We start from the raw sequence: 23888 nt of genomic DNA, 5'->3' as shown, positions 1-23888 counted from the left end.
ACGGCGATCATGAGACATTTCTCAAATTGAAAAGTAAACATTCTTTGCCTTAAATGAAGTGAATATAAATCCAAACTAAATAATTAAAAGCAGAATAATCCAGAAATTAAATGAATTCCTTGACCAAATGTTTTCTTTTGTTGACAAACATGTCACATGATCATTTTAGGCAGGAAAAATACTTGGGGAAACACCTAAGTAACAGAAAACTCTGTCTGGATATTTATAGACTTTTAAAATAAACAGCTGATATGGTAGTGCCATGAAAGTAGTTAAACTTGGTGTATATAATTGAATCTACACTAATTTAATTGGGAAAAGGGTATAGAGGGAAAGGGGTTAATTTGTAAAATTATTTATAGTTTTTTTGGTAATTTTAATAAATTTTGGTAACTAAAAATGACCAGACAAATTCTGTAACTGAGTTTATTATTAAATAGTCCATTCATATTATTTTCTTTTTTTTTATGGAACTCGGGCTTTGACAAACCAAAAGTTTTTTCAATGTGGCCCCACATCAAGAATATGATAGACCCAGAAAGAAGTCATTTACATGTATATATTTTGAACAATAACTATTAAGAGGTCATAATTTTTATTGATTTAACAAAAACTACCAACCCAACACGCATCGTTTAAGTTGTATTTCGTCATATTCTATTATTTTACATTTTGTCATATTTTATTATATTACATGTACATTGTATTATGACACAAAAAAATACATGCATCCTGGACTCATCAAAATCTTTTGGGACTCACCATTTCTAAAAATGATTAGTCCCAGGACTCACCATGGAAAATTCCTAGTGAGAACCCTGGTTAAAATAAGATTTGTAGAACAGCCAGATTGTCTTTTGAATAGCAGTAAAATCTCCTATTACACTGCAATTAAATATTAATGCTGAAAAGGGAATTATTGTTTTGTTTGTAACTGAAATTTTTTTAAAAGTTTAATTTTTCTAGTCTCAAAATTCATTTAACTATAACAATGTATATTCTTTTATAATTCAACTAATTTGTAAGTAATATTCAGGGACCAGAACTGCAAATTGAAGAGCCTGATATTAATTTTGGACTGATCCGACTTGGCCAGAGTATTACAAAGGAAATAACACTGATGAATAAATCACAAATTATAACCAAATGGAGCATACAAGATAGTCCTGTGTTTTCATCATCTGACGACCCAATGGTAAGTTCATTAAAGATTGGCTGTAATAATTCACATGGGATTCTTGTTTTAAGAGTTAATGGTGGGTTTAAATAAATGGTAAGCTATTCAATTAAAGCTTTTTACAAAAGGCAACACTTTTAGAATAGAGAGGTGGGTACCAATTTAAAATTTTTATTTGAACCTATGCATACTTAGTAAATCTTCAAGTAATGTAAAGTTTTATGAATGATAATATTAATATGAAGCATGAATCAATAATATATAATTTTAAGACCTAAAATAGGGATATTCATTTTGTTGTACATCATTTTTATGTTTTCATTACCTTACTCCCTTAAGGGGGCTCGCAGGTATAAATCCATATTTTTTAATACGACCGCAAAAATTGAAAAAAAATTTGTCACATGTTTGCGTCGTTGACGTCTGTAGCGTTCGATACTTTTAGTTTTCGCACTCTAACTTTATTTAAATATAGGATTTCTCTATTTTTTCCATAAATAAACTTTATCTTATACTTAATAGAAAAATGAAATAAAAACATGGGGTCACTGTTCATTTTAGCTCACAATCTGCCTTTGAATGTAGCATGCATTTTTGTTAAGGTACTTTTTTTTCTGTTGAACTATAAAAGGAAGAAATATAGGTAAATCAAAATAAAAAAAGAAATTGATTACAGAAATCACTTAAATTTTAGAATTGTTTAGTTTCAGTAGGTTATTTGAAAAATATAAAAAAAAAATATAGGTCATCAATGAGTTAAAAATGATATTTTAACTTTAGTGCCAAAAAATGACATTTTTGTCCAAAGGGAGATAATTTGGAACTTTTCCAATGATATTGACATTTTAAAAGTCATTTCGGAACATAACGAACTGATTTTTATGGTTGATTTTTGTACCATATCATGAGGTAACAAGTAAAAGTGTAATAGATAAAATTTGTTATGAAAACACTTTTTTTTTTAAATGTTGCTGACATTTTTGTACTCTCGAGCCTCCATTACTTCATACAACAATTAAAAAAAACTTTTTCTTTCTTGAATAGTTACAAGTTACCTATTTAAAATGATACAAAAAATTATATTAGGAAGCTGTTTCTATTTTAACAAATTGTATATTTGTCTGTTTTAAGGCTGTAAGTGAGTTTACATTTACACCATCAAGTGGAGAAGTTCAACCATTAGGTAAGACAAAAGTGTCTATCAAATTCACTCCAACAGCTATCAAGTCAGTCAAGAGAGTGTTTGAAGTGACTGTTGAGGATGGAAATGAATGGTAAGCTATTTAATTGAACTTAAATGTGATATACTAAAGGTAACACAATCTAGAGTAGATGATCTAACACGATTATCTGCAGAATTTTAAATACTTGAAATGCTGAAATCAGATGGTTTTAGAAAAGCTTACCTTCTATATGTACACAGAACACATTAAATAACAACTTTGAAACTTTCAATCATGTTAAAATAATATATACATTGTCAAGCATCTACCTACCTAGTCCTTATTATGCCCGGGGGCACATAGGGCAAGGACTAGTTCTTTCCACTCATCTCTGTTCTGTGCTTTCTTTTCTATTACACCCCAGCTTTCCTTTTCCCCTCAGGTGTCCATCTTAGGGCTACTCTGGTCAAGTCCTCTGCTGGTCTTCTTAGAACATGGCTAATCCATCTCCATCTTTTCTGTTTCAATAAAGTCTCCATGTTATTGGATCCTGTTGTTTCATGGAGGTCTTTGTTGGTAATCTTACGCGGCCAGAATATCCTTAAGATCTTTCTGAGGCAACCGTTGTGAAAACTGGAGAGCTTGTTGATGCCTTTTTCTGTCATTCTCCAGCATTCCGCCCCATATAGTAGCATTGCTAGTACACAACTGTTATATAATCTAATTTTGGTGTTCTTACTGATGTTGCTTGTCTTCCAGATGTGTCTAAGTTTTAAAAATGCAGTTCTTGCTTTTCCTATTCTGGCTCTTATTTCTTTATCTGCTCCTCCTTCAGATGTTACTATGCTGCCCAAGTAGGTGAAAGATGAAGTGCAGTCTAGGGGTGTCCCATTTAAATCTATTAAAGGAGGCTCTGTGGTGTTAAGAGGCATGACTTCTGATTTCTTGATGTTGATGTTTAATCCAATCAAACTTGCATTCTTTTGTAACTTAGTGGTTTTGCTCTGCATGTGTGTTTCTAGATGCGACAATAAGGCCAGATCATCTGCATAGTCCAGATCTTCTAGGTAGTTAAAAAGAGTCCACCTAATGCCTGTGTTGTTGTTGTTACTGATGGTGGTATTCATTACCCAATCGACAACTATAATGAATAGAAGGGAAGACGTAACACAGCCTTGTCTAACTCCAGATTTTACTAGAAAACTGATGTCTGATGAAGTTCCCACAGTGCATCTGAATTCTGTATAGAACATTTTGATAAGTTGTACTTTTTTTGCTGGTATTCCATAGCATCGTAAAATCTTCCATAAGCTTTCTCTGTGTATGCTGTCAAAGGCTTTTTCAAAGTCTATAAAGTTGATTATTAATTGTCTCTGCCATTGTGTGCACTGTTCAATGATGTTTCGTAGCACAAATATGTGGTCACAGCAACTCCTTCCTTTTCTAAAGCCTGCCTGTTCTTTTCTGAGTTTGTTATCAATTGCTGTTTTAATTCTGTCTATTAAGATTTTGGTGAAAATTTTGCTTGGGATTGGTTATAAGGTGATTCCTCTCCAGTTATTGCAGTTTGTGAGATCACCTTTCTTAGCCAGTCTTATGATGTTACATTCTGACCAGTTTTTAGGTATCTTGATATTTTGCCAAATCTTTTTGAATGGTGTATGAAGAATGTTTGCTGTTAAGGTTGGATCTGATTTAAATAGTTCTGCTGATAGTTTATCGTTTCCTGGAGCTTTATTGTTTTTAAGACTCTTTACTGCTTTGATAATTTCCGATCTTGATGGAATTTCTATATTTACTTCAAGGTCGTGCTCTGCTATGGGTATGTTTGCTGTTGTTTCTGGTTCTGGCCTATTTAATACTTCTTTGAAGTGCTCATTCCATCTATTCTCTTGTTCTCTTTCAGATGTCATTAGATTACCCTGTTTGTCTTTTACTGGCATGTTGGTGTTTCTTTTTTTACCACAAAGTTTCTTCGTAATTTGGTAAAGGTCGCCCATTCCTTGCTCAGACGCAGCTTTTTCAGCCTCTAGAGCCAATCCCTCGATGAAATCTTTTTTATCTTTTCTGGTGGCTTTCTTAACGTCCTTGTTACAGTTGGAGTATTGGCTCCTTAGTCTGTCTTTTAGTCTATCAGAGTGAGTGATGCAGATCTTTTTCTTTAGCTCTTACCTGTTGTCAATCAGCAACCATGTCTCTTGTTTGATCCATTCTTTGTGCTTTTGGCATTTGAAACCCAATATTTTTTCACTGGTCTTTTTAAACAGATCTTCCACTTCTTGCCATTGTTCATCTACTGTTTCACTTTCTTCAGTGTTGTTACTTTTTAGTTGTTCTAAGAGTTGAAAGCGATTCTCGAATCTCTGTACCCTGCAAGGTTCTGATGCTCTCATTACTTTGAGTTTGATGTTTGCTGTGACAAGATGATGGTCACTTCCAACTTCAGCGCCTCGCCTTACTCTCACATCCTGTAAGGATCTTCATTTGCCATTAATTGCTATGTGGTCGATCTGGTTTTTGTCTCTGCCTCCAGGTGATTCCCAAGTCAGCTTATGGACATCCTTTTACAAGATTGTTCAGTCCACAGAAGTCTACTAGATGTTCTCCATTTTCGTTCATGATCCCACAGCCATGTTTTCCCATTATTCTCTCAAAACCACTGTTGTCTTGCCCTACTTTAGCATTACAATCTCCCATGATGACTGTTAGGTCTTTTTTGGGGATTTTCTCTATCTCAGCTTGAAGCATTTCATAAAATTCTATCTTAATTTCTTTATCAGTTTCATTTGTTGGAGAATAGACTTGGATGATTGATGTCTTTATAGGTTTTGTATTTAGTCTTGCTGTTATAATTCTTTCACTGACTGGATTATACTCAATGAGTGATTTAGAAGATGATTTGTTGAGGATGATGGCAACTCCCCCCTGGTGTTTGGCATCGTTTCTACCAGAATATATGATCGTATCTCCTGTATTTGTCAAGTTTTTGCCAAACCCTGTCCATCTACATTCACTTATACCTAATATGTGCAGCTTGTTTTCCTTCATTTCTCTTAACACTTGGGCTTGTTTTCCTGCCTCATACATGGTACAGACATTCCAAAAACCCAATTTAAGTTTGGTTCTCGCATTCAGGATACCTTTCATGTGACTAGCTTTCTGCTGGCTTTCACTAGTCCATGTCATATGCGCAGAATTCTGCTGGTATTCTGATGTTACGAGACGAGTTAAATTTTTTCTAATCCTTGTTTCTGTAATCAGATGCTGTTTTATGAGTAGGGGAGATTACCCCCTAGCTCAACCTCCAACCTGGTGGACCAGGGTTATTTGTTTATGGTTTTCCTTCCAAAAGATAGATGCCTTCCTTGGCTTACGAGTCTGATCTACCTGTTGATTTTGATGTTAGAGTTTTCTTCTCTTAGGAAAGTTGCATTAACCAGGCTGCGACCCTCTCCTGGCCAACTATTTTACCAATAGTGGGGGCAAGGTTAATGAGTGCTAGGGTGTGTCCACATACCAGTGGGCCTACACACTGCATTTCTGGGGCCCTTGCTGCTCCGAGATCCCCAACAGATTCGCCTGATTTATTGCAATCAGTTACCGTGTGCTACTGCAGGGAGGCTACTGCTGAAGTCTTGATAATATAGAGGCTATGTACTGGCAGGAAAGACTTACTCACTCGGCTTTCTTTTCGCAAAAAAATATTGCTAGCCAGCGGCATAAGACATCCAAAGGACAGTCTCATACACTAGACGCATAACATTACCCTGTGATGCACTACCATCACCAACACACAAGCATCTGTTGTAACATTAAACTACACATTTGAATCTTCATGTTATTTAAAGTTTTATGAATGATAATATTAATATGAAGTGTGAATCATCAGAAATGAATTTATATATAAAAAAAATTAGTGTGTTGAGATTTCTTGTTTTTTAAATTCATTTCTGCTTTGATTTTTAGTAATATATCTGCCATTGGAGAAGTACAGTCCCCTATGGTATGTTTGTCATCTTGTGAGATCTGTATGGAGGATGTTTATAAACAGGTACCAGTTAGGTACCAGGCTGTACTTGTTAACCAAACACTTCTTGCTACAGAGTTTAAATGGGGTCAGGTGAGTACACTTAAAACATTTAGCTTTTACATTTATGTCTTTGGGTGTGGAAAAAAATGTAAATTAAATTTTAGAATTATTGTAAAGGATCTTTACTTCTTATTTTTTTATGAATGTCAAGTCAATCCCTTTACTATTGATTGAATTCGGTTTAAACAGATTTGGTTTGACTTTAGTTAAATATTTTATAAACTGCTGACTTGAAAAATTTGTTTGGCATTAAGATAATGTCTGTTTTCTATAAGAATCTTTAGTAATTAATAAAGGTATACTTATTTTAGGTTGAAGGAGAGCATGCCAAAGACTGTGAGATTGAACTTGACCCAATGACTGGTTGTATAAATCCAAGGGAAGAGAAGGCCATCACTGTAAACTTTAGAGCTAATAGGAGTGTAAGTATCAAAACTTCAGTCAAGTGTGATCCAGATTTTTTTTTACACAAATTCTAGTTGGCATACAGCAGTCAGACAAAACAGAATTAAGAAATATAAGGACATAATGATTTCACCAGTTTTGCTCACATTTTCAGCCATTTTTTCTTGACAAAGAAGACAGCTCTCATTTCCTTACAAATCTTCAATTGTGTTATAAATCATGTACATGAGAGATATTATTACACAATTTAGATTAAAATAAAATAATCAAGCATTGGCTGAACATATGAAGATCTTAAGCTTCATCTCAAATTTCTTGTTGAACTGTCATGTGTGTTTATTTTGCATAAAAAGTCTTAGAAAGTATTGTGCAATGTAAGTTCTTCATATTTTAGGGAGAGTTTTCAGACCTTAGAATACCATGCTTTGTTGAAGGAATCGAAGCTCCACTATACCTAGGTCTGTTTGCTGATGTTAAAGGACTATCAGCTTCATACAGAATGTCCACAGATGGAACTAACACTCAGTAAGTTACTTAATAACATGCCTCCTTCCACTATATTTAGGTTTGTAGGACTATCAGCTTCATATAGAATGTCCACAGATGGAACTAACACTCAGTAAGTTACTAAATAACATACCTCCTTCCACTATATTTAGGTTTGTAGGACTATCAGCTTCATACAGAATGTCCACAGATGGAACTAACACTCAGTAAGTTACTAAATAACATGCCTCCTTCCACTATATTTAGGTTTGTTTGATGTTTAAGGACTCCCAAGTTCATACAGAATGTCAACAGAGTCAAAGTTATTAATGTTAATCTCCATTTGAGCAGTCAAAATGCAATGATATTTTATGTGTTACACAGTTATTGACAATATGGTTCATTTAACTGCACCTACTGCCGTGTCATGTGACATGTTGACTGCCATTGATCTATAAAAGAAATGTACCCACTGTAAATAGGGAGCGACATAAACTCATTTCTTTTACAGTTTTTGAGCAAACATATTTTTCTTCTTTGTATTTAATTTGTTGATAGAAATGTATTAATGATTTGTTGATATTTTAGTCATATAATCAGCCCAATTGAATCACCATTATGGAATAACTTTTACAAACAATACAATGATAGAGCCCATCATTGATTGTTTAACATATTTTTTGCAGATCTGCAGAGAAGCTAGACTTTGGTGAAGTGTTGATTGGTACAACACCTAAATTATATCTCCATATTAGTAATGAGTCGGCTATCTCAGCTCATTATAGTATTAGTGCAGACTACTTCATTGCCAAGCCCCCGACACCTCCCCAGGACAAAGCGAATAGAAGGTAATTTGCTACTTATATGATTTGTATTACTAGAATACCAGCTATCTTATTTTCAATGTGTGAACATCTTTTTAGCCTCAGCAATTGTTATGCTAGCCAATCATGATAAGTTGAAATATTATGGACAGAACATAGCTACATTTGTATTTGACGTATCTGAGGCAGCAAGTTACATGGCATTACAATATTGTATCTTTGGAGGTCTACCTGGTATGTTAAAAATTAAAGGAGTCTATATCCAGTCCCTTAACATCCATAACTTTTAGATGAAAGGATGAAAAAAATACAGTGTATACAAAGATGTTCTCTGATGAAGTCTTCATCTTTTCACAATATTTTTATCAATTATTACACTTGTTGCAATGACATATTATGATTTTCCAAGTGAAATATATGTCAATAATGTCAAAAACTTTGAATTACTATATCACTTCAGAGCATGGCAGTGTTAAATATGGCATATAATTATTAGGTAAACATTAGCCCTGGCCTTCACTGTTATATTATCTTTGAATAAATTTTCTTTTTTCTTACAGTACAAGAAAGTCATTGCTAAACAAAACACCAAATCTTGCAGACCCCCTTGCCAAGACATCAGCTAAAGCTAGAGCAGGTTAGTTAGGGTTGAATTATTATATTTTAAGTTTCTTATTTATGCCAGGAAAGATTTTGAAATGTATAAGAAAACAAAAAATCTGTTTGATAAAATCCAATTTGTTGGTAGAACTTTGTCCACAGTCACCATTGTTTGGTGTCTATGTATATAAACTATAATTTATTTGAATTTTAAATTTATGCCAGGCCATGATAGTACAAGGTCTTGGGGCATCATTTGTGTCTCTGTCTGTTTATTATACATCTCATTTTAGATTTATGCCAGGCCATGTTAGTACAAGGTCTCGGAGCATCGTTTGTAGCACTACCAGCATCAGGCAAGCTCCAGCCATATAGTAAGGAATTGATTGAAATAACAGCTTATAGTGATATGTGGGGATCATATACTGACACTATCAACATCAAGGTAATTACAAACACTAAATGTAATATAGTTCATTGGTTGCATTTTAGTTTTTAAAAAAAGAAAACCTTCTGTATATATTATCAAAATAATATTAATAGCCTTCAATGATTGATATTATAATTTTTTGCTTATTATTGAAGGGTTGTGTGGGACCCTTTTCTTATTTACATCTATGTCCTTTGGTCTATGGTCAGTTGTTTTAGGTCAATCTTGTCTCATTGGCAATCACGCTACATCTCTCTTTTTATATAGATGATAAATGGAGGAGAAAAACCTGACATTATATATAATCTGCTAAGGACCTATTATATTATATATGTAGCTTTGACCATACCTTTTTGAGGATTGAACAATTATAACTGATATTTAGCAATTATATAAATGTGAATGTCCTTGTCTAGATAAATAGATATAACTGTTAAATATGATTCTATGACAGTGAAGACCTCATCGAAAGCAAATTAAAGGATGCTAGAGCAAGCTATATATAGAAATAACAACATTTTATTATTTTTAAGTATCTGGTAAATAGATAAAAAGATTTTATTATGATTATAGTAAGAAAGGGATTTATGACATTATTACTTTTAACAGTATTACCACAGTTATCATCCAAATAAGGTAATGTATAGGGTAGTATTATGACATGTAATCAGAGGTACTAAATTCATCCATACTAATTCTCGAAAGAAGTAAGAATAACACATGTTCTATGCTTCCAAGATTTATTGAACAAAAATCAAAGTCAATATATGTGTTGGCTACTTTTGAGGGAACGTACAATATTTCCAACTACTGTGGATTCATTTAATTTGTGGGTATCAACTTTCATGGTTTTTCCTATTTCTGTATACAAAGCCTATAGAAAAATGGTAATGTCGTTAAACATTTGAATTTGTGATTCACCTGTACCCACAAAATCCACACAAAAATTGGTATCCAAGGAATAATAATAAATCTACAGTATTGCAGACTGCATCTTGAAACACTTTTAAAAAGTACTGATACTGGCAATATTTACATGGTGAAAGGGGGTAACATTTCGTTTAGTGTGGATGAGTTCAGTACTTTTGATTTATTTAGGCTAATGGAGTCAAAGTTTTGGAAATGGAGTCTGATACAATTACCTGTGAATACAGTTGGGTAATGGATATAATTACTATGGGAGTCTGATACAATTACCTGTGAATACAATTGGGTAATGGATATAATTACTATGGGAGTCTGCACAAGTTTGATTTTATTGAAATAATAATAAGATGAGGTAATGGTGAAAACTGATTTTGCTGCTAGTATGTTGGATTGAAAACCTAAAGTATTTTTAGCTGATGAATTAGAAACACATTTTATTATATATCAGCTTTTGTTATGATTTTATGACAAAAATAGGCATGTTAATTTTTTGCTAGTTGGTAAACACATGAAAAAATCACTTTTCTGTATAAAAAATGTGCAAAAACTTAAACATCAACTTCATTGATAGACTAAGAATCAATAACTTATTAATAGAGTATTGGAAAAGTTTAAGGGCAGTAAATTAAATTATTTATGGCTTGTTAAAAATTGATAGGTTTGAAACTTTTTATGATAGAGTAACAAAACATTACTGTTAGTGTTGCTATCCACCAATTGCAACTCATTCAAAATTTTGACCAAATTGCAATTTGTTTCATAAAATCAAATTGTTCAACTGGTCAGAATATTGAACAAACTGTTCAGTCAAAATGTGAAAGTGCAAGGTGATAAAATAAAATATACTTACAATCCTATAAGACTTTAAATCCACTTTGATGATGTTACATGTATTACTAAATCAGTCTATCAATCTGTATAGTTATATTATAGCCATTACCATACTAAAGGTCAACTGTTTTATTTTGATTGCTATAAAAATGTCCAAACTAAGCTTTTATATAGTTTTTCTTTCGAAAAGGATTTTATATTTATAAGAATCATATATCATTTAAAATAATACATCATATATTCAGTAAAATACGTGTGAAATAACAATATGCTATTGATAAGTTTCCTTGGGGAGATAACCTAAAATACTATTCTTTTGAATAAAGACTTTTTGAAACCAAAAAAGATTATCTCCCCTTACTACAAACGTATTGCAATTTCACAAATATTTTACTGAATATGAAATGTTTTTATTCACATAATGTGTGATTCTTAGGAATATAGAATACTTTTTGAAACCAAAAAAGATTATCTCCCCTTACTACAAACGTATTGCAATTTCACAAATATTTTACTGAATATGAAATGTTTTTATTCACATAATGTGTGATTCTTAGGAATATAGAATACTTTTTAAAAGAAAAACTATATAAAAGCTTAGTTTGGACATTTTTATAGCAATTAAAAATTAAACGATTCACCTTTAGTATGGTAATGGCTATAATATAACTATACAGATTGATAGACTGATATAGAAATAACATCATTAAAGTGGAGTTAAAGTCTTATAGGATTGTAAGTATGTTCCATTCTCAATTTTATTTTATTTTATCACCTTGCACTTTCACGACTTGACTGTGGTTTTCTACAGCAGTTGGTTCAAATTTTTTGACCAGTTGAACAATTTGGTTTAATAAAACAAATTGCAATTTGGTCAAAATTTTGAATGAATTGCAATTGATGGATAGAAACACTAACAGTCAAGTCACTGTAATAACAATTTACTTATGCAAATATCTGTGTAAGGGAGTTTTTTGTTTTTTTAACATTACATGCCAATTGTTTATGTTATGGACAGTTATAAACATGGCACTGATTATAGATAAATATAATTATTATTTGATATAATAAAAAGTAAGCTGAATTAAAATGATACTCACACATTTTGTATTAGGATTGAATATGTGGTACATTAAGGGGAAATTCTAAGAACATTTTAGGAGTTTGATACAGTTAAACTAAGTCTATATTATAATATGATTCTAGGTTGGAGATTTGGACACTAATTATATACCGGTCAGTATGAATGTCATAGGATGTCCACTGAACTTCCAAATGACTGCTGCCAAACATGAACAGAAACCAGTTGTCAGGTATCATTAAAAGAGTCTAATAACTTCAATAGAATTTGAAATATTTTTAAAAGGGGGAGTTGAGAACCACAAGTTATTTTCAATCAAATCATTCTTTTTGTGCCCCTACTACAATAGTAGAGGGGCATAATGTGTTCTGGTCTGTGCATTCATCCATCTGTCTATCTGTCTGTCCTGCTTCAGGTTAAAGTTTTTAGTCAAGGTAGTTTTTGATAAAGTTGAAGTCCATTCAACTTGAAATTTAGTACACATATTTCCTATGATATGAACTTTTTAATTGAAATGTCAAATTATATATTAGACCCCAATTATATGGTCCTTTGAACATAGAAAATGATAGTGTGAGTTTCAAGTTGAAGTTTTTGGTAAAAGTTTTTTGTCAAGGTAGATTTTGATTAAATTGAGTTCCTATCAACTTGAAACTTATTGCACATGTGCCTTATGATTTGTCTTTTTAATTTAGATGCCAAATTAGATTTTTGACCTGAATTTCACAGTCCACTGAACATAGAAAATGATAATGCAAGTAGGGCACCTGTGTACTATGGTCACGTTCTTGTTGTTAACTATGATAAAAGGTTACAGTAGTTGTAAAACATTGATCAATTAAAGAGCTACAAATCATATCTGTACAGCAAACTGGTCGATGTTTCCTATAACCCTTACATCTGGGAAGCATCACTGAAAAGGTGACTGTGGAATACAAATATAATCATTTTGGTCTATGAAACCCTTGCCAAAGTTGGGCATAAATTTGCCTGTGTAGGATGTATAAGTAAACAGATATATTAAATCTGATGCCTTGTGAAGAGAGTGCTATGCTCACTGTTCCATAAAAAACCTTGCTGTAATAACTGTTTTAGGACTCCATAGATGGCCTGTTGTAAGGCATAATTTCCTATCCGATATACACTCATTTTCCAGTGGCAGTCCAAATTTTCCCAATCTTCATCCAAGAAGGCCTCAATTTCAGGACCTACCTATCGTATTTATTGTTAATTTTGATTCATGTCCTGGACATGCATTAAATGTTTGCCACTGGACATAAAACAACTAACAATCAATCATCCTTCTGGAGTTTTCAAATATAAAGCCATATTTCAGTAAATTTATAGGATGAAATACCACTCTTACATAAATATATAATTGTTAAATACTTTTCAACAGATATTTTACTAGGTAAGATGTAGTTGTGAATTAATTGTATTTGTTTTAAAAAATTTTGTTTTTATTTACAACTTTGTTGATTTTATCAGTTTATGTCTTTTTCTAAACAAAATGAATTGTAATACATGTAGTCTTTCAATAATGTCTACTTTGATACTGTCTTTTAACATATATAAACTGACATAAAAAGAGGACTCAGAGAAAATTAGCAAAGTTCATACCATTACTGGCATAAGGATATTAGGACATCTAATAAACTAGTATAACCATGTCATATAGAAATCTGTGAAATGTAACAGCACGAAAAGTGAACATGCATGAACATTAATTCTACACTAATAGTTGTATAAAACATATATATATTATAATACTGCATGCAACATTTTTGCTTATATTTTTTTTTTTTTTTTTAAAGAAGACAAAGTATTTGTTTTATCTTTTTCATTAATTTGTTTAAGGTAAAGTTACAAACTTTGTATCATAAAAATGAAAATATCCTGGAAATAGCATTCAAAAAAGTCTCTGAACGTTTATTTCAGCTATCAGCATTTATGAATGCTTGTATCGTCTTGACTAATTGAATTCTTGCACCTATTACTATTATATATTACAGATTTGGTACCCATGTGTCAGGGGTAGCACCTATAAATAGATCTATGAGAATTAACAATATCAGCCCTTTTGGTAAGTTCATGAAAAACTATTCATTTCTCATAAAACATGTACATTTGTTCACAAACTACACTGACAAGAATGCCACACATGTGCATGCAGTGAATTAAACACTTTAATAGTAGTGTTCTTTTAAAAGTTGATATATTTATCCATCATCTTCATTTGTAAGAGCTGAAAACTAAAGTATATGTCAGAACACATAACTAAGGTGAATGCTAAATGAAATAACTGATAATTACAGACAATACTCGGAAATCTTGTAGTTTTACAGATATTCAAGTATAATCCTGAGTCTAGCTTGTTGCTTTATAATTTTTATTGACAACCAATTTGACTGTGAGAGTTAATACATTGTGCTAAAGCTCTTACATTGAACATTTTCTCAATAACCTGGACTTGGGTATACAGTGCTGTATATATTAGGGTTTGTATTCTTGGAGACATGTAATAATTACAACTTATTGTTGTCAGGGAAGATTTAAAAGCCAGCAATATTTTTATTAGGGCCCCGCCGACTAAGGCGGGTCGCCCTATAGTGATCAGTCTCTCCGTCCGTCCGTCTGTCTGTCCGTCCGTCCGTCCGTCCGTAACACTTTCGTGTCCGCTCCATATCTAGAGAACCATTATGATTTCATACTTAATACTTAACATGATTATCAACCAACACCAGAGGGTGTGTCATGTTGTATGTACAACTTTCTAGGTCAAAGGTCAAGGTCAAAAAATTTGGTTTTAGTTGACAACCCCCTGTCCTGTGGTGAAGATCGTGTCCGCTCCATATCTAGATAACCGTTATGATTTCAAAGTTTATACTTGACATCCATTTCAACAACCACCAGAGGGCGTGTCATGATGTATGTACAACTTCCTAGGTCAAAGGTCAAGGTCAAAAACTTTGGTTTAGAGTTGACAACCCCATGTCCTGTGGGATTGTGTCCGCTCCAAATCTAGATAACGGTTATGATTTCAAAGTTTATGCTTGACATCCATTTTAACAACCACCAGAGGGCGTGTCATGATGTAAGTTCAACTTCCTAGGTCAAAGGTCAAGGTCAAAAACTTTGGTTTAGAGTTGACAACCCCGTGTCCTGTGGGATTGTGTCCGCTCCAAATCTAGATAACCGTTATGATTTCAAAGTTTATACTTGACATCCATTTTAACCACCACCAGAGGGCGTGTCATGATGTATGTACAACTTCCTAGGTCAAAGGTCTGTCTGTCTGTCTGTTGGTCTGTCCATCGCTAACAAATTTGATCCACACTATATTTTGAGAGGACAGCTGTTATTATTTCATACTTTATACCTGACAAACATTTTCAACTTAACATATATATAAACCAACACCAGAGAATGTGTCATAATGTATGCATCCTAGGTCTAAGGTCAGTCTGTCAGTCTGTCCATCCGTTTGTTGTTCTTAACAAATTGTGTCCGCTCTACCTCTCGAGAACTGTTAATATTTCATACTTTATACTTGGTGGGTCATAATATATTGAAGGCATAATTCTAAAAATATGTGACAAATATCAATTGGGCAGCACCTTTAAACATATTGTTCAAACATCAATCCATACATCCAGAAGTCACCTTAGAGTAGTCAACAATTAGTTCACATCATGCAGTCATATCACTATTATACTATGAAAGTAAGATGAGAATATTTATCAGTTTTAACTTAAAATCTTAGATTGAAATCACACATGAGACTCCTTAGAGTAGTCAACAATTAGTTCACATCATGCAGTCATATCACTATTATACTATGAAATAGTACTATCACTATTACCCCACGTTATTGACAGCGGGGCCCACAGAGATGGCTTCCATCTCAATGATATCTAGTTTGTTTTAAAAATATCATAGTATAACTGGAAACATATGTCTTGATAATACTTTTCCGAGATATCTGAGTAGGCTTTGAGTCATACAGTGTGTAATTATACCATTGGAACTTGTTTCTTGATGTTTTATTTTAGAGATATATGAGTAGGATGTGAATGACCCAGTGTTTTATATTTAATTTTGTATATATCTAAGTATACTGGGAGACATACAGTGTTTTATATTTAATTTTGTAGATATCTGAGTACACTGGAAGACCTACAGTGTTTTATATTTAATTTTGTAGATATCTGAGTACACTGGGAGACATACAGTGTTTTATATTTAATTTTGCTGATATCCGAGTACACTGGAAGACCTACAGTGTTTTATATTTAATTTTGTAGATATCTAAGTAGACTGGGAGACATACAGTGTTTTATATTTAATTTTGTAGATATCTGAGTAGACTGGGAGACATAGTGTTTTATATCTAATTTTGTAGATATCCGAGTAGACTGGGAGACATACAGTGTTTTATATTTAATTTTGTAGATATCTGAGTAGACTGGGAGACATAGTGTTTTATATCTAATTTTGCTGATATCCGAGTAGACTGGGAGACATACAGTGTTTTATATTTAATTTTGTAGATATCCAAGTAGACTGGGAGACATACAGTGTTTTATATTTAATTTTGTAGATATCTGAGTAGACTGGGAGACCTACTGTGTTTTATATTTAATTTTGTAGATATCTGAGTAGACTGGGAGACATAGTGTTTTATATTTAATTTTGTAGATATCCGAGTAGACTGGGAGACATACAGTGTTTTATATTTAATTTTGTAGATATCTGAGTAGACTGGGAGACATAGTGTTTTATATCTAATTTTGCTGATATCCGAGTACACTGGGAGACCTACAGTGTTTTATATTTAATTTTGTAGATATCTGAGTAGACTGGGAGACATAGTGTTTTATATCTAATTTTGCTGATATCTGAGTAGACTGGGAGACCTACAGTGTTTTATATTTAATTTTGTAGATATCTGAGTAGACTGGGAGACATAGTGTTTTATATCTAATTTTGCTGATATCCGAGTACACTGGGAGACCTACAGTGTTTTATATATAATTTTGTAGATATCTGAGTAGACTATGAGACCTACAGTGTTTTATATTTAATTTTGTAGATATCTAAGTATACTGGGAGACATACAGTGTTTTATATCTAATTTTGTAGATATCCGAGTAGACTGGGAGACATACAGTGTTTTATATTTAATTTTGTAGATATCTGAGTACACTGGAAGACCTACAGTGTTTTATATTTAATTTTGTAGATATCCGAGTAGACTGGGAGACATACAGTGTTTTATATTTAATTTTGTAGATATCCAAGTAGACTGGGAGACATATAGTGTTTTATATTTAATTTTGTAGATATCCGAGTAGACTGGGAGACATACAGTGTTTTATATTTAATTTTGTAGATATCTGAGTAGACTGGGAGACATAGTGTTTTATATCTAATTTTGCTGATATCCGAGTACACTGGGAGACCTACAGTGTTTTATATATAATTTTGTAGATATCTGAGTAGACTATGAGACCTACAGTGTTTTATATTTAATTTTGTAGATATCTGAGTACACTGGGAGACATAGTGTTTTATATCTAATTTTGCTGATATCCGAGTACACTGGGAGACCTACAGTGTTTAATATTTAATTTTGTAGATATCCGAGTAGACTGGGAGACCTACAATATTGTTGATGAAGACAACAAGATATTGGATGTGATGGTTGCCTTTGGTAATGCTTTCCCACCCAGAGATACCAAGGGAACAGAAATTATACCACCATGGCAAAGTAGGTTGAAAGAAAAATCACTATTTGAATTTAATTGTAGAACAATTTCAATATGATATAACACTAGAACATTCACCCCAAAACAATGCAAAATATATTTCAGTATACCGGTAAGTTAAATTTGTGTGAAACTTTAGCAAAACAAATTAGCACCATGTTTTAGAAGAATGTATAAATTATGATAAGAGTTATCAGTAATATTTCTTTTATATGCACTCCCATAAACATTTACGTGTGCACATTCTTAGCCTAAAAAACTTGCTTCATTTATAATGTAGAACTTTGATTTAGATTTGAAGTCACCTTTACCATTTCTGAAGGTTAATTAAAAGATAGATGACGTGTTTCCTGCACAAATCCTTTGTAGTTTAGTTTATTGCTGTTATTACTGCATATTTACATTACAATAATCTATAACAGGTGAAGAGGAAACGGGTAAGACCATTATTGCCAAAGAAATCATTTCATCTTTTGCATGCCTCCACAAGCTTTACCTGAAATCATTACACAATCTGGTTCCCTGTTGGATATCATGATAGGTTAAGTCTGGAACTGAAAAGAAATTTTAACAAACAGAAAACATAAATAGCAGTATTTTGCATATTGGTAACCTCAGCTCAGAGGTGACTTGTTACATAGTTCTCTTTTAATTCGTGTCTCATATGATAAATTTGATTCTCACATTTACATAAGGAGTAGGTCCAGTAAGACCCCTTTTTGGCCCAAAAATATAGCAGTTTTACAAAATTGTTTAAATGTAAACTTTTAGTTATTTATTGGACAGTAGAATGCTTCTGCTACATAAATATGGGCTGTTATTGGGTACTAGCACCATTAAGTCATGCTAAACTACTGAAATCTTCACAATTCTAGCATTTTAGTTAAATTTTAGATGGTTTTCATGTGAAACGAAAGTGGCCACATTCGTGTTCATCCTTAATATTGAAATGTAAGTTGTATTTTATGATAATACATAACATATATAAAGGTTGAGGATGAACACGGATGCGGCCACTTTCATTTATGACAAAAACCATCTGAAAAGTGACATTTTTAGGCATATTTGGTAGATTTTTCATATTTGAGCTTGAATCCGGTCGTTTTTAATGACTAAATCAGTTAAAATCTTTCACTTAAACTAATTGATTCAGATGAAATAGACACTTAGGTGTTTAAAAAGTGGTCAATCTTTCGTAAGATTAACCTGAAATTTGAGGCCAAAATCGCTCCTTACCGGACCTACTCCTTTAGTAAGTACTGAAAATGATTGAGAAAGTACTGTACTACCTTATAGTTTTTTGGATTATATTTAGTGTTAGATCAGACTATCCAGTAAGGGAACCAGGGTGTTTTCATTATCCACTTTTATGCATGATATCAGATTTGGCTCACTGTGAGATGTTTTCAGCACGTTCAAGAGATGCTTTAATTTTCACATTTGAGATATAAATCACTATAACATTTTAGGATAATTATTTGTGAGATTTTCTGTAACAAGAGAAGTTCATTAAATCATTAGATTTCAGTGGCAGACATTAATCCTCAGATTTCAGTGTCAGTCTTAAGTCTCAGATTTTAGTGGCAGACATTTAGCCTCAGATGTTAGTATCAGTCTTTAGACTCAGATTTTAGTGGCAGTCTTTCAAATCAGATGTTAGTGGCAGACATTTAGTCATGCATGTCTGAAGCAGATAAAAGCCTGTATTTCAGGAATTCATCATTTTCATTCCTTATTCTTTGATATTCTATATAAACCTCTTTGTTAGTGTAAATTTCATTTAGAATTTCAACAAGATAAATATTCTTTTTATATAATCTAGATTCTCTTCTTTACGTCTCATGTCAAGATTGTACATACTTACTTTTACAAGATCAATTCTATTATAAAATGGCTCTCATGTTATTATCTAAATACATTTTACCAGCTACAAGAAAATAAAAATAAATGCTGTTAATTTCTTTCAGCTAGATTTGCTTAAATACAGAGCTCTATTTTGAAAGTTTGTGAATATTTTATTTACATATTTCATAAAAAAAAGAATTAAGAAATTTGGTTTTAAAACTGCCACATGAGATTTTTTTTCTTCTGCATCTGTGAACTTTGATGATTGTATATTTAAGCTTTTAAAAAGAAATCCATGAAGATAACTAATAATAAAATACAAAATGATTACCTTGATAACTAAATAAAGTTGAACCTCTGATTTCAAAGTTTTAATGTACTATATATTAAGAAAGTTGCCCGATTAAATTTTAATGTTTTTTGGCCTTAATAAAAAAAAACTCATCACAAAGATAGGTGATTGTTTTTATTTATTCATTTCCAACATATAATTATCTATGAAGATGATATAAAAAGAAGCTTATGTCATAATAAAAATATGAAGCAAAAACTCGGGAATGAAAAGTCTGGTAGAAGATATTAGCTTACTTCAGGGGATTTAAACCATATAGTACCCTGAACCCCATAACAACTTTTTAGTTATACCATATCGTTAACCAAACTTAAAATTTAACCATAGATCCACCAGTATGCCCTTCTTAAACCTCAACTTAACCAATCTAATCCTTAATTGTATGAAAAATAAAGGGTTCTTCAGAGTCAGCAAATGTTTTAAAATGAAATGTTAAAGAACTACATATGGTCCAACAATGTGCAGATACTTATAACATGCACAAAGTAAGCTTTAAGTAATTACAATTATAATTCTGTATTGTGATGCATTTCGGGAAATTCTTGGTTCCTGGGTAAATGCATGGTTGATGCTATTCGATGAAATACTTGTACCTGGTACGTAGTAATTACAATTATAATTCTGTATTGTGATGCATTTTGGGAAATTCCTGGTTCCTGCGTAAATGCATGGTTGATGCTATTCGATGGAATACTTGTACCTGGTACGTAGTAATTACAATTATAATTCTGTATTGTGATGCATTTTGGGAAATTCCTGGTTCCTTGGTTAATGCATGGTTGATGCTATTCGATGGAATACTTGTACCTGGTACGTAGTAATTACAATTATAATTCTGTATTGTGATGCATTTTGGGAAATTCTTGGTTCCTGGGTTAATGCATGGTTGATGCTATTCGATGAAATACTTGTACCTGGTACTAGAAGTGGATTATTCCAATCAGCAATGACTTTAGAATCAAGCATCAATTACTTATAATTTAAAAACAAATGAGAGTGAAATATTTTATAACACATAACCATGTAGAAGAATTAAATAGGGAGTGGGGTTAGTTATTTTCAGTTTATTCTAATTTTTTTATGGCTTTTCAATTTTAGCATATTTTCAGTATAAATAAATCTTCAATCTGACTTGAGTTTCATATCAATGACAATATGAGTTTTATGTTGTGTGTTTGTATATACAGCTCCTGAACCTATCAAGAGAATGCCAACAGATATGATTCCAGACACAGCTGATTCTTCACCGTTAGTCAGCAGAGGTCACTCCAAATACTCACTACGTTCTCAACCATACATGGAACTAGAAGAAGACTCAGACTCTGAAGAGGAAGAGGTTGAGCTAGAGGTCAAGGAGGAAGAAAACAGACTTAAAGTAGTGTCCCTGTTCTACAGAGCTCATGAAGGGGTACCAGCTCAAGAACCTTACAACATAAAAGCTAAACAGCTGGTAGGTTCACATTTATTAGTGTGTTGTCCCTTCAGTTGTAGCAGAAAAGCAACGTTCTAATTAAAGGATAGTTTCATTCATACACAATGTAGTCTGTATGGACTACAGATACCAATATCTCAGATATAAATTTTCAATTACTCATGTTCAGGACATAGTTTGAAGTTATTGACTGTTACAACAATCTTTGAAAATTAATATAAAAATAAAAATATCTCAAGAAGACCCTTTGTAAATAGAGACCAATTTATTGTGTTAAATTGTGGATAATTTTAAACTGAATTTAATTGCAAATAAGATTATATGATAAATGCTGTATGATTTGAATTTAGTAAAGATAATGCACATTTATGAATAAGCCATTATGGGTATATGTTAATGATGAGAACATGATGTTACAAAAATAACTCAGACATATTTAGGTGAACACAATCTTAAACAATTGACAAGTGTCTAAACAGTTTGTCAATTTCTAAGTTGCTTTTAAAAGGTCTCAGTAATTTTCACCAGATATGAAGATTAATTTATTATTATAATTTTCTACTACAGGTGATCCCAGCTAGAGGATTCTCCAATGTTAACATCACGTTTACACCACTACCAACAGAAGAAGTCACACAGGAGATGGACTGTGAAGGATATGCCATTGCCCATATGAGTTTAGATAAGGTACGAAGAATTCTAAATTATCTATTAAGATGACGTACATATGGAAATCATAACATAGAGTATCTTTACCTTTACTATAGACATAAACATAATACTTTCATACTATCTTATGAAGCCAACCAAAATATGGATATAATCAGCATCTTTGTAAGTAGAAAATAAATAAATTTGAAATGAGATCGTATTAAGTGTGAGGCTAATTATTAAGATTCAAGAAAAATACTGGATTCAAAATTTTAAACAAAATGAAACATTTTTAATTTGAAGTATACTTTTAACAATCCTACATATCCTTTTATAAATTACCTAGATAATTTCTTTTATATTCCGATTGTTTGAAATGAATGTTTTGTGTTATGTATAGCAGTGCTTATCTACTCCTAATTATTTTTGTCTCAGTTTTTATATTGGTATATATTTGTAGAATCCTGATGTTGAAAATAAAGTAACAAGAAAACAGGGATTTGAAGTTAATCCTCTCCATCTTGATATGGCTGCTCATCTTAAACCTGCATTGTGAGTCAAAAATCAAATACTGTAAACCAGCTTACTTTCACAGATACATATAATACTTTAATAGTGTATAGCTCTTTCTTTTCCATTTTCCAGCGATTTATATTTAGGATTTTCTAGGTAAATAAGGAATAAAAATATAGTTGACAGTACAACCTAATGAAAATGAGTTACCTCCCTTTATAAAGCAAATTCAGAACAAAATATATTTCTACATTTAAAATTTAATAATGATATAAATATTTTAACCATATGGTATTACTATGAATAAGTTTCAAAAGATAAAAGAAATATTGAAGTCATTATTTGAACCAAAAAATTGTGATAAATAGTAGTATAATAAAAGTACTTGGAACTACACTATTGTAAAATAGCTTATGTCATATGGAATTAGTTGTTGATTGGCAATGTTTATATCGTTTATTTCAGATTAAGTATGGAATGCATGGACGAGGAAGGCATGAGATACAGATCTGCTATGAGTGATCTAATGTTGGACAGTCAAGGAAATGTAAGTTTGTTAACGTTTTTACAAGCATCATAAATTTGTTCTAAAGATCCATTCTAGATTCCATTTGTGTATTATTTTAACCAAAAAGTGAAGTTTATTTCCCCCCTTTTATCCTTTTTTAGCTCACCTGGCCCAAAGGGCCAAGTGAGCTTTTCTCATCACTTGGCGTCCGGCGTCCGGCTTCCGTCGTCCGTCGTCCGGCGTTAGCTTTTACAAAAATCTTCTCCTCTGAAACTACTGGGCCAAATCAAACCAAACTTGGCCACAATCATCATTGGGGTATCTAGTTTAAAAAATGTGTGGCGTGACCCGGTCATCCAACCAAGATGGCCGCCACGGCTAAAAATAGAACATAGGGGTAAAATGCAGTTTTTGGATTATAACTCAAAAACCAAAGCATTTAGAGGAAATCTGACATGGGGTAAAAATGTTTATCAGGTCAAGATCTATCTGCCCTGAAATTTTCAGATGAATCGGTTAACCTGTTGTTGGGTTGCTGCCCCTGAATTGGTAATTTTGAGGAAATTTTGCTGTTTTTGGTAATTATCTTGAATATTATTATAGATAGAGATAAACTGTAAACAGTAATAATGTTCAGCAAAGTTAGATTTACAAATAAGTCAACATGACCTAAATGGTCAATTGACCCCTTAAGGAGTTATTGCCCTTTATAGTCAATTTTTAACAATTTTCATTAATTTGGTAAATTTATGTAAATTTTTACCAAATATAGTTCTCTGTTACTAATGGGCAAAGTTCATGATAG

The 23888-nt window shown here is 32.3% G+C and overlaps 1 protein-coding gene across 3 annotated transcripts in view; it reads left to right on the top strand.

Annotated features, from left to right (window-relative positions):
• LOC134706446 (deleted in lung and esophageal cancer protein 1-like) overlaps nt 1-23888 on the top strand; it is a 47550-nt gene that overhangs the window by 19171 nt on the left and 4491 nt on the right. For 2 of the 3 annotated variants that reach the window (XM_063565394.1, XM_063565396.1), the window contains 16 exons: nt 1037-1195; nt 2309-2451; nt 6307-6460; nt 6742-6852; nt 7230-7360; nt 8008-8169; nt 8706-8782; nt 9039-9190; nt 12140-12246; nt 14027-14097; nt 17653-17784; nt 18205-18219; nt 21167-21429; nt 21979-22098; nt 22523-22614; nt 23041-23122. In XM_063565394.1, coding sequence (XP_063421464.1) covers nt 1037-1195; nt 2309-2451; nt 6307-6460; nt 6742-6852; nt 7230-7360; nt 8008-8169; nt 8706-8782; nt 9039-9190; nt 12140-12246; nt 14027-14097; nt 17653-17784; nt 18205-18219; nt 21167-21429; nt 21979-22098; nt 22523-22614; nt 23041-23122 — 1971 coding nt within the window. The remainder of the gene's footprint in view (nt 1-1036; nt 1196-2308; nt 2452-6306; nt 6461-6741; nt 6853-7229; nt 7361-8007; nt 8170-8705; nt 8783-9038; nt 9191-12139; nt 12247-14026; nt 14098-17652; nt 17785-18204; nt 18220-21166; nt 21430-21978; nt 22099-22522; nt 22615-23040; nt 23123-23888) is intronic. The other variant, XM_063565395.1, reaches the window with a different exon arrangement.

This window comes from Mytilus trossulus, chromosome 2 (genome assembly GCF_036588685.1).
Source record: "Mytilus trossulus isolate FHL-02 chromosome 2, PNRI_Mtr1.1.1.hap1, whole genome shotgun sequence".
Taxonomy (NCBI): domain Eukaryota; kingdom Metazoa; phylum Mollusca; class Bivalvia; order Mytilida; family Mytilidae; genus Mytilus; species Mytilus trossulus.
Note: the sequence above shows the minus strand (reverse complement) of the source record. Positions and strands in the feature narration are given on the sequence as shown.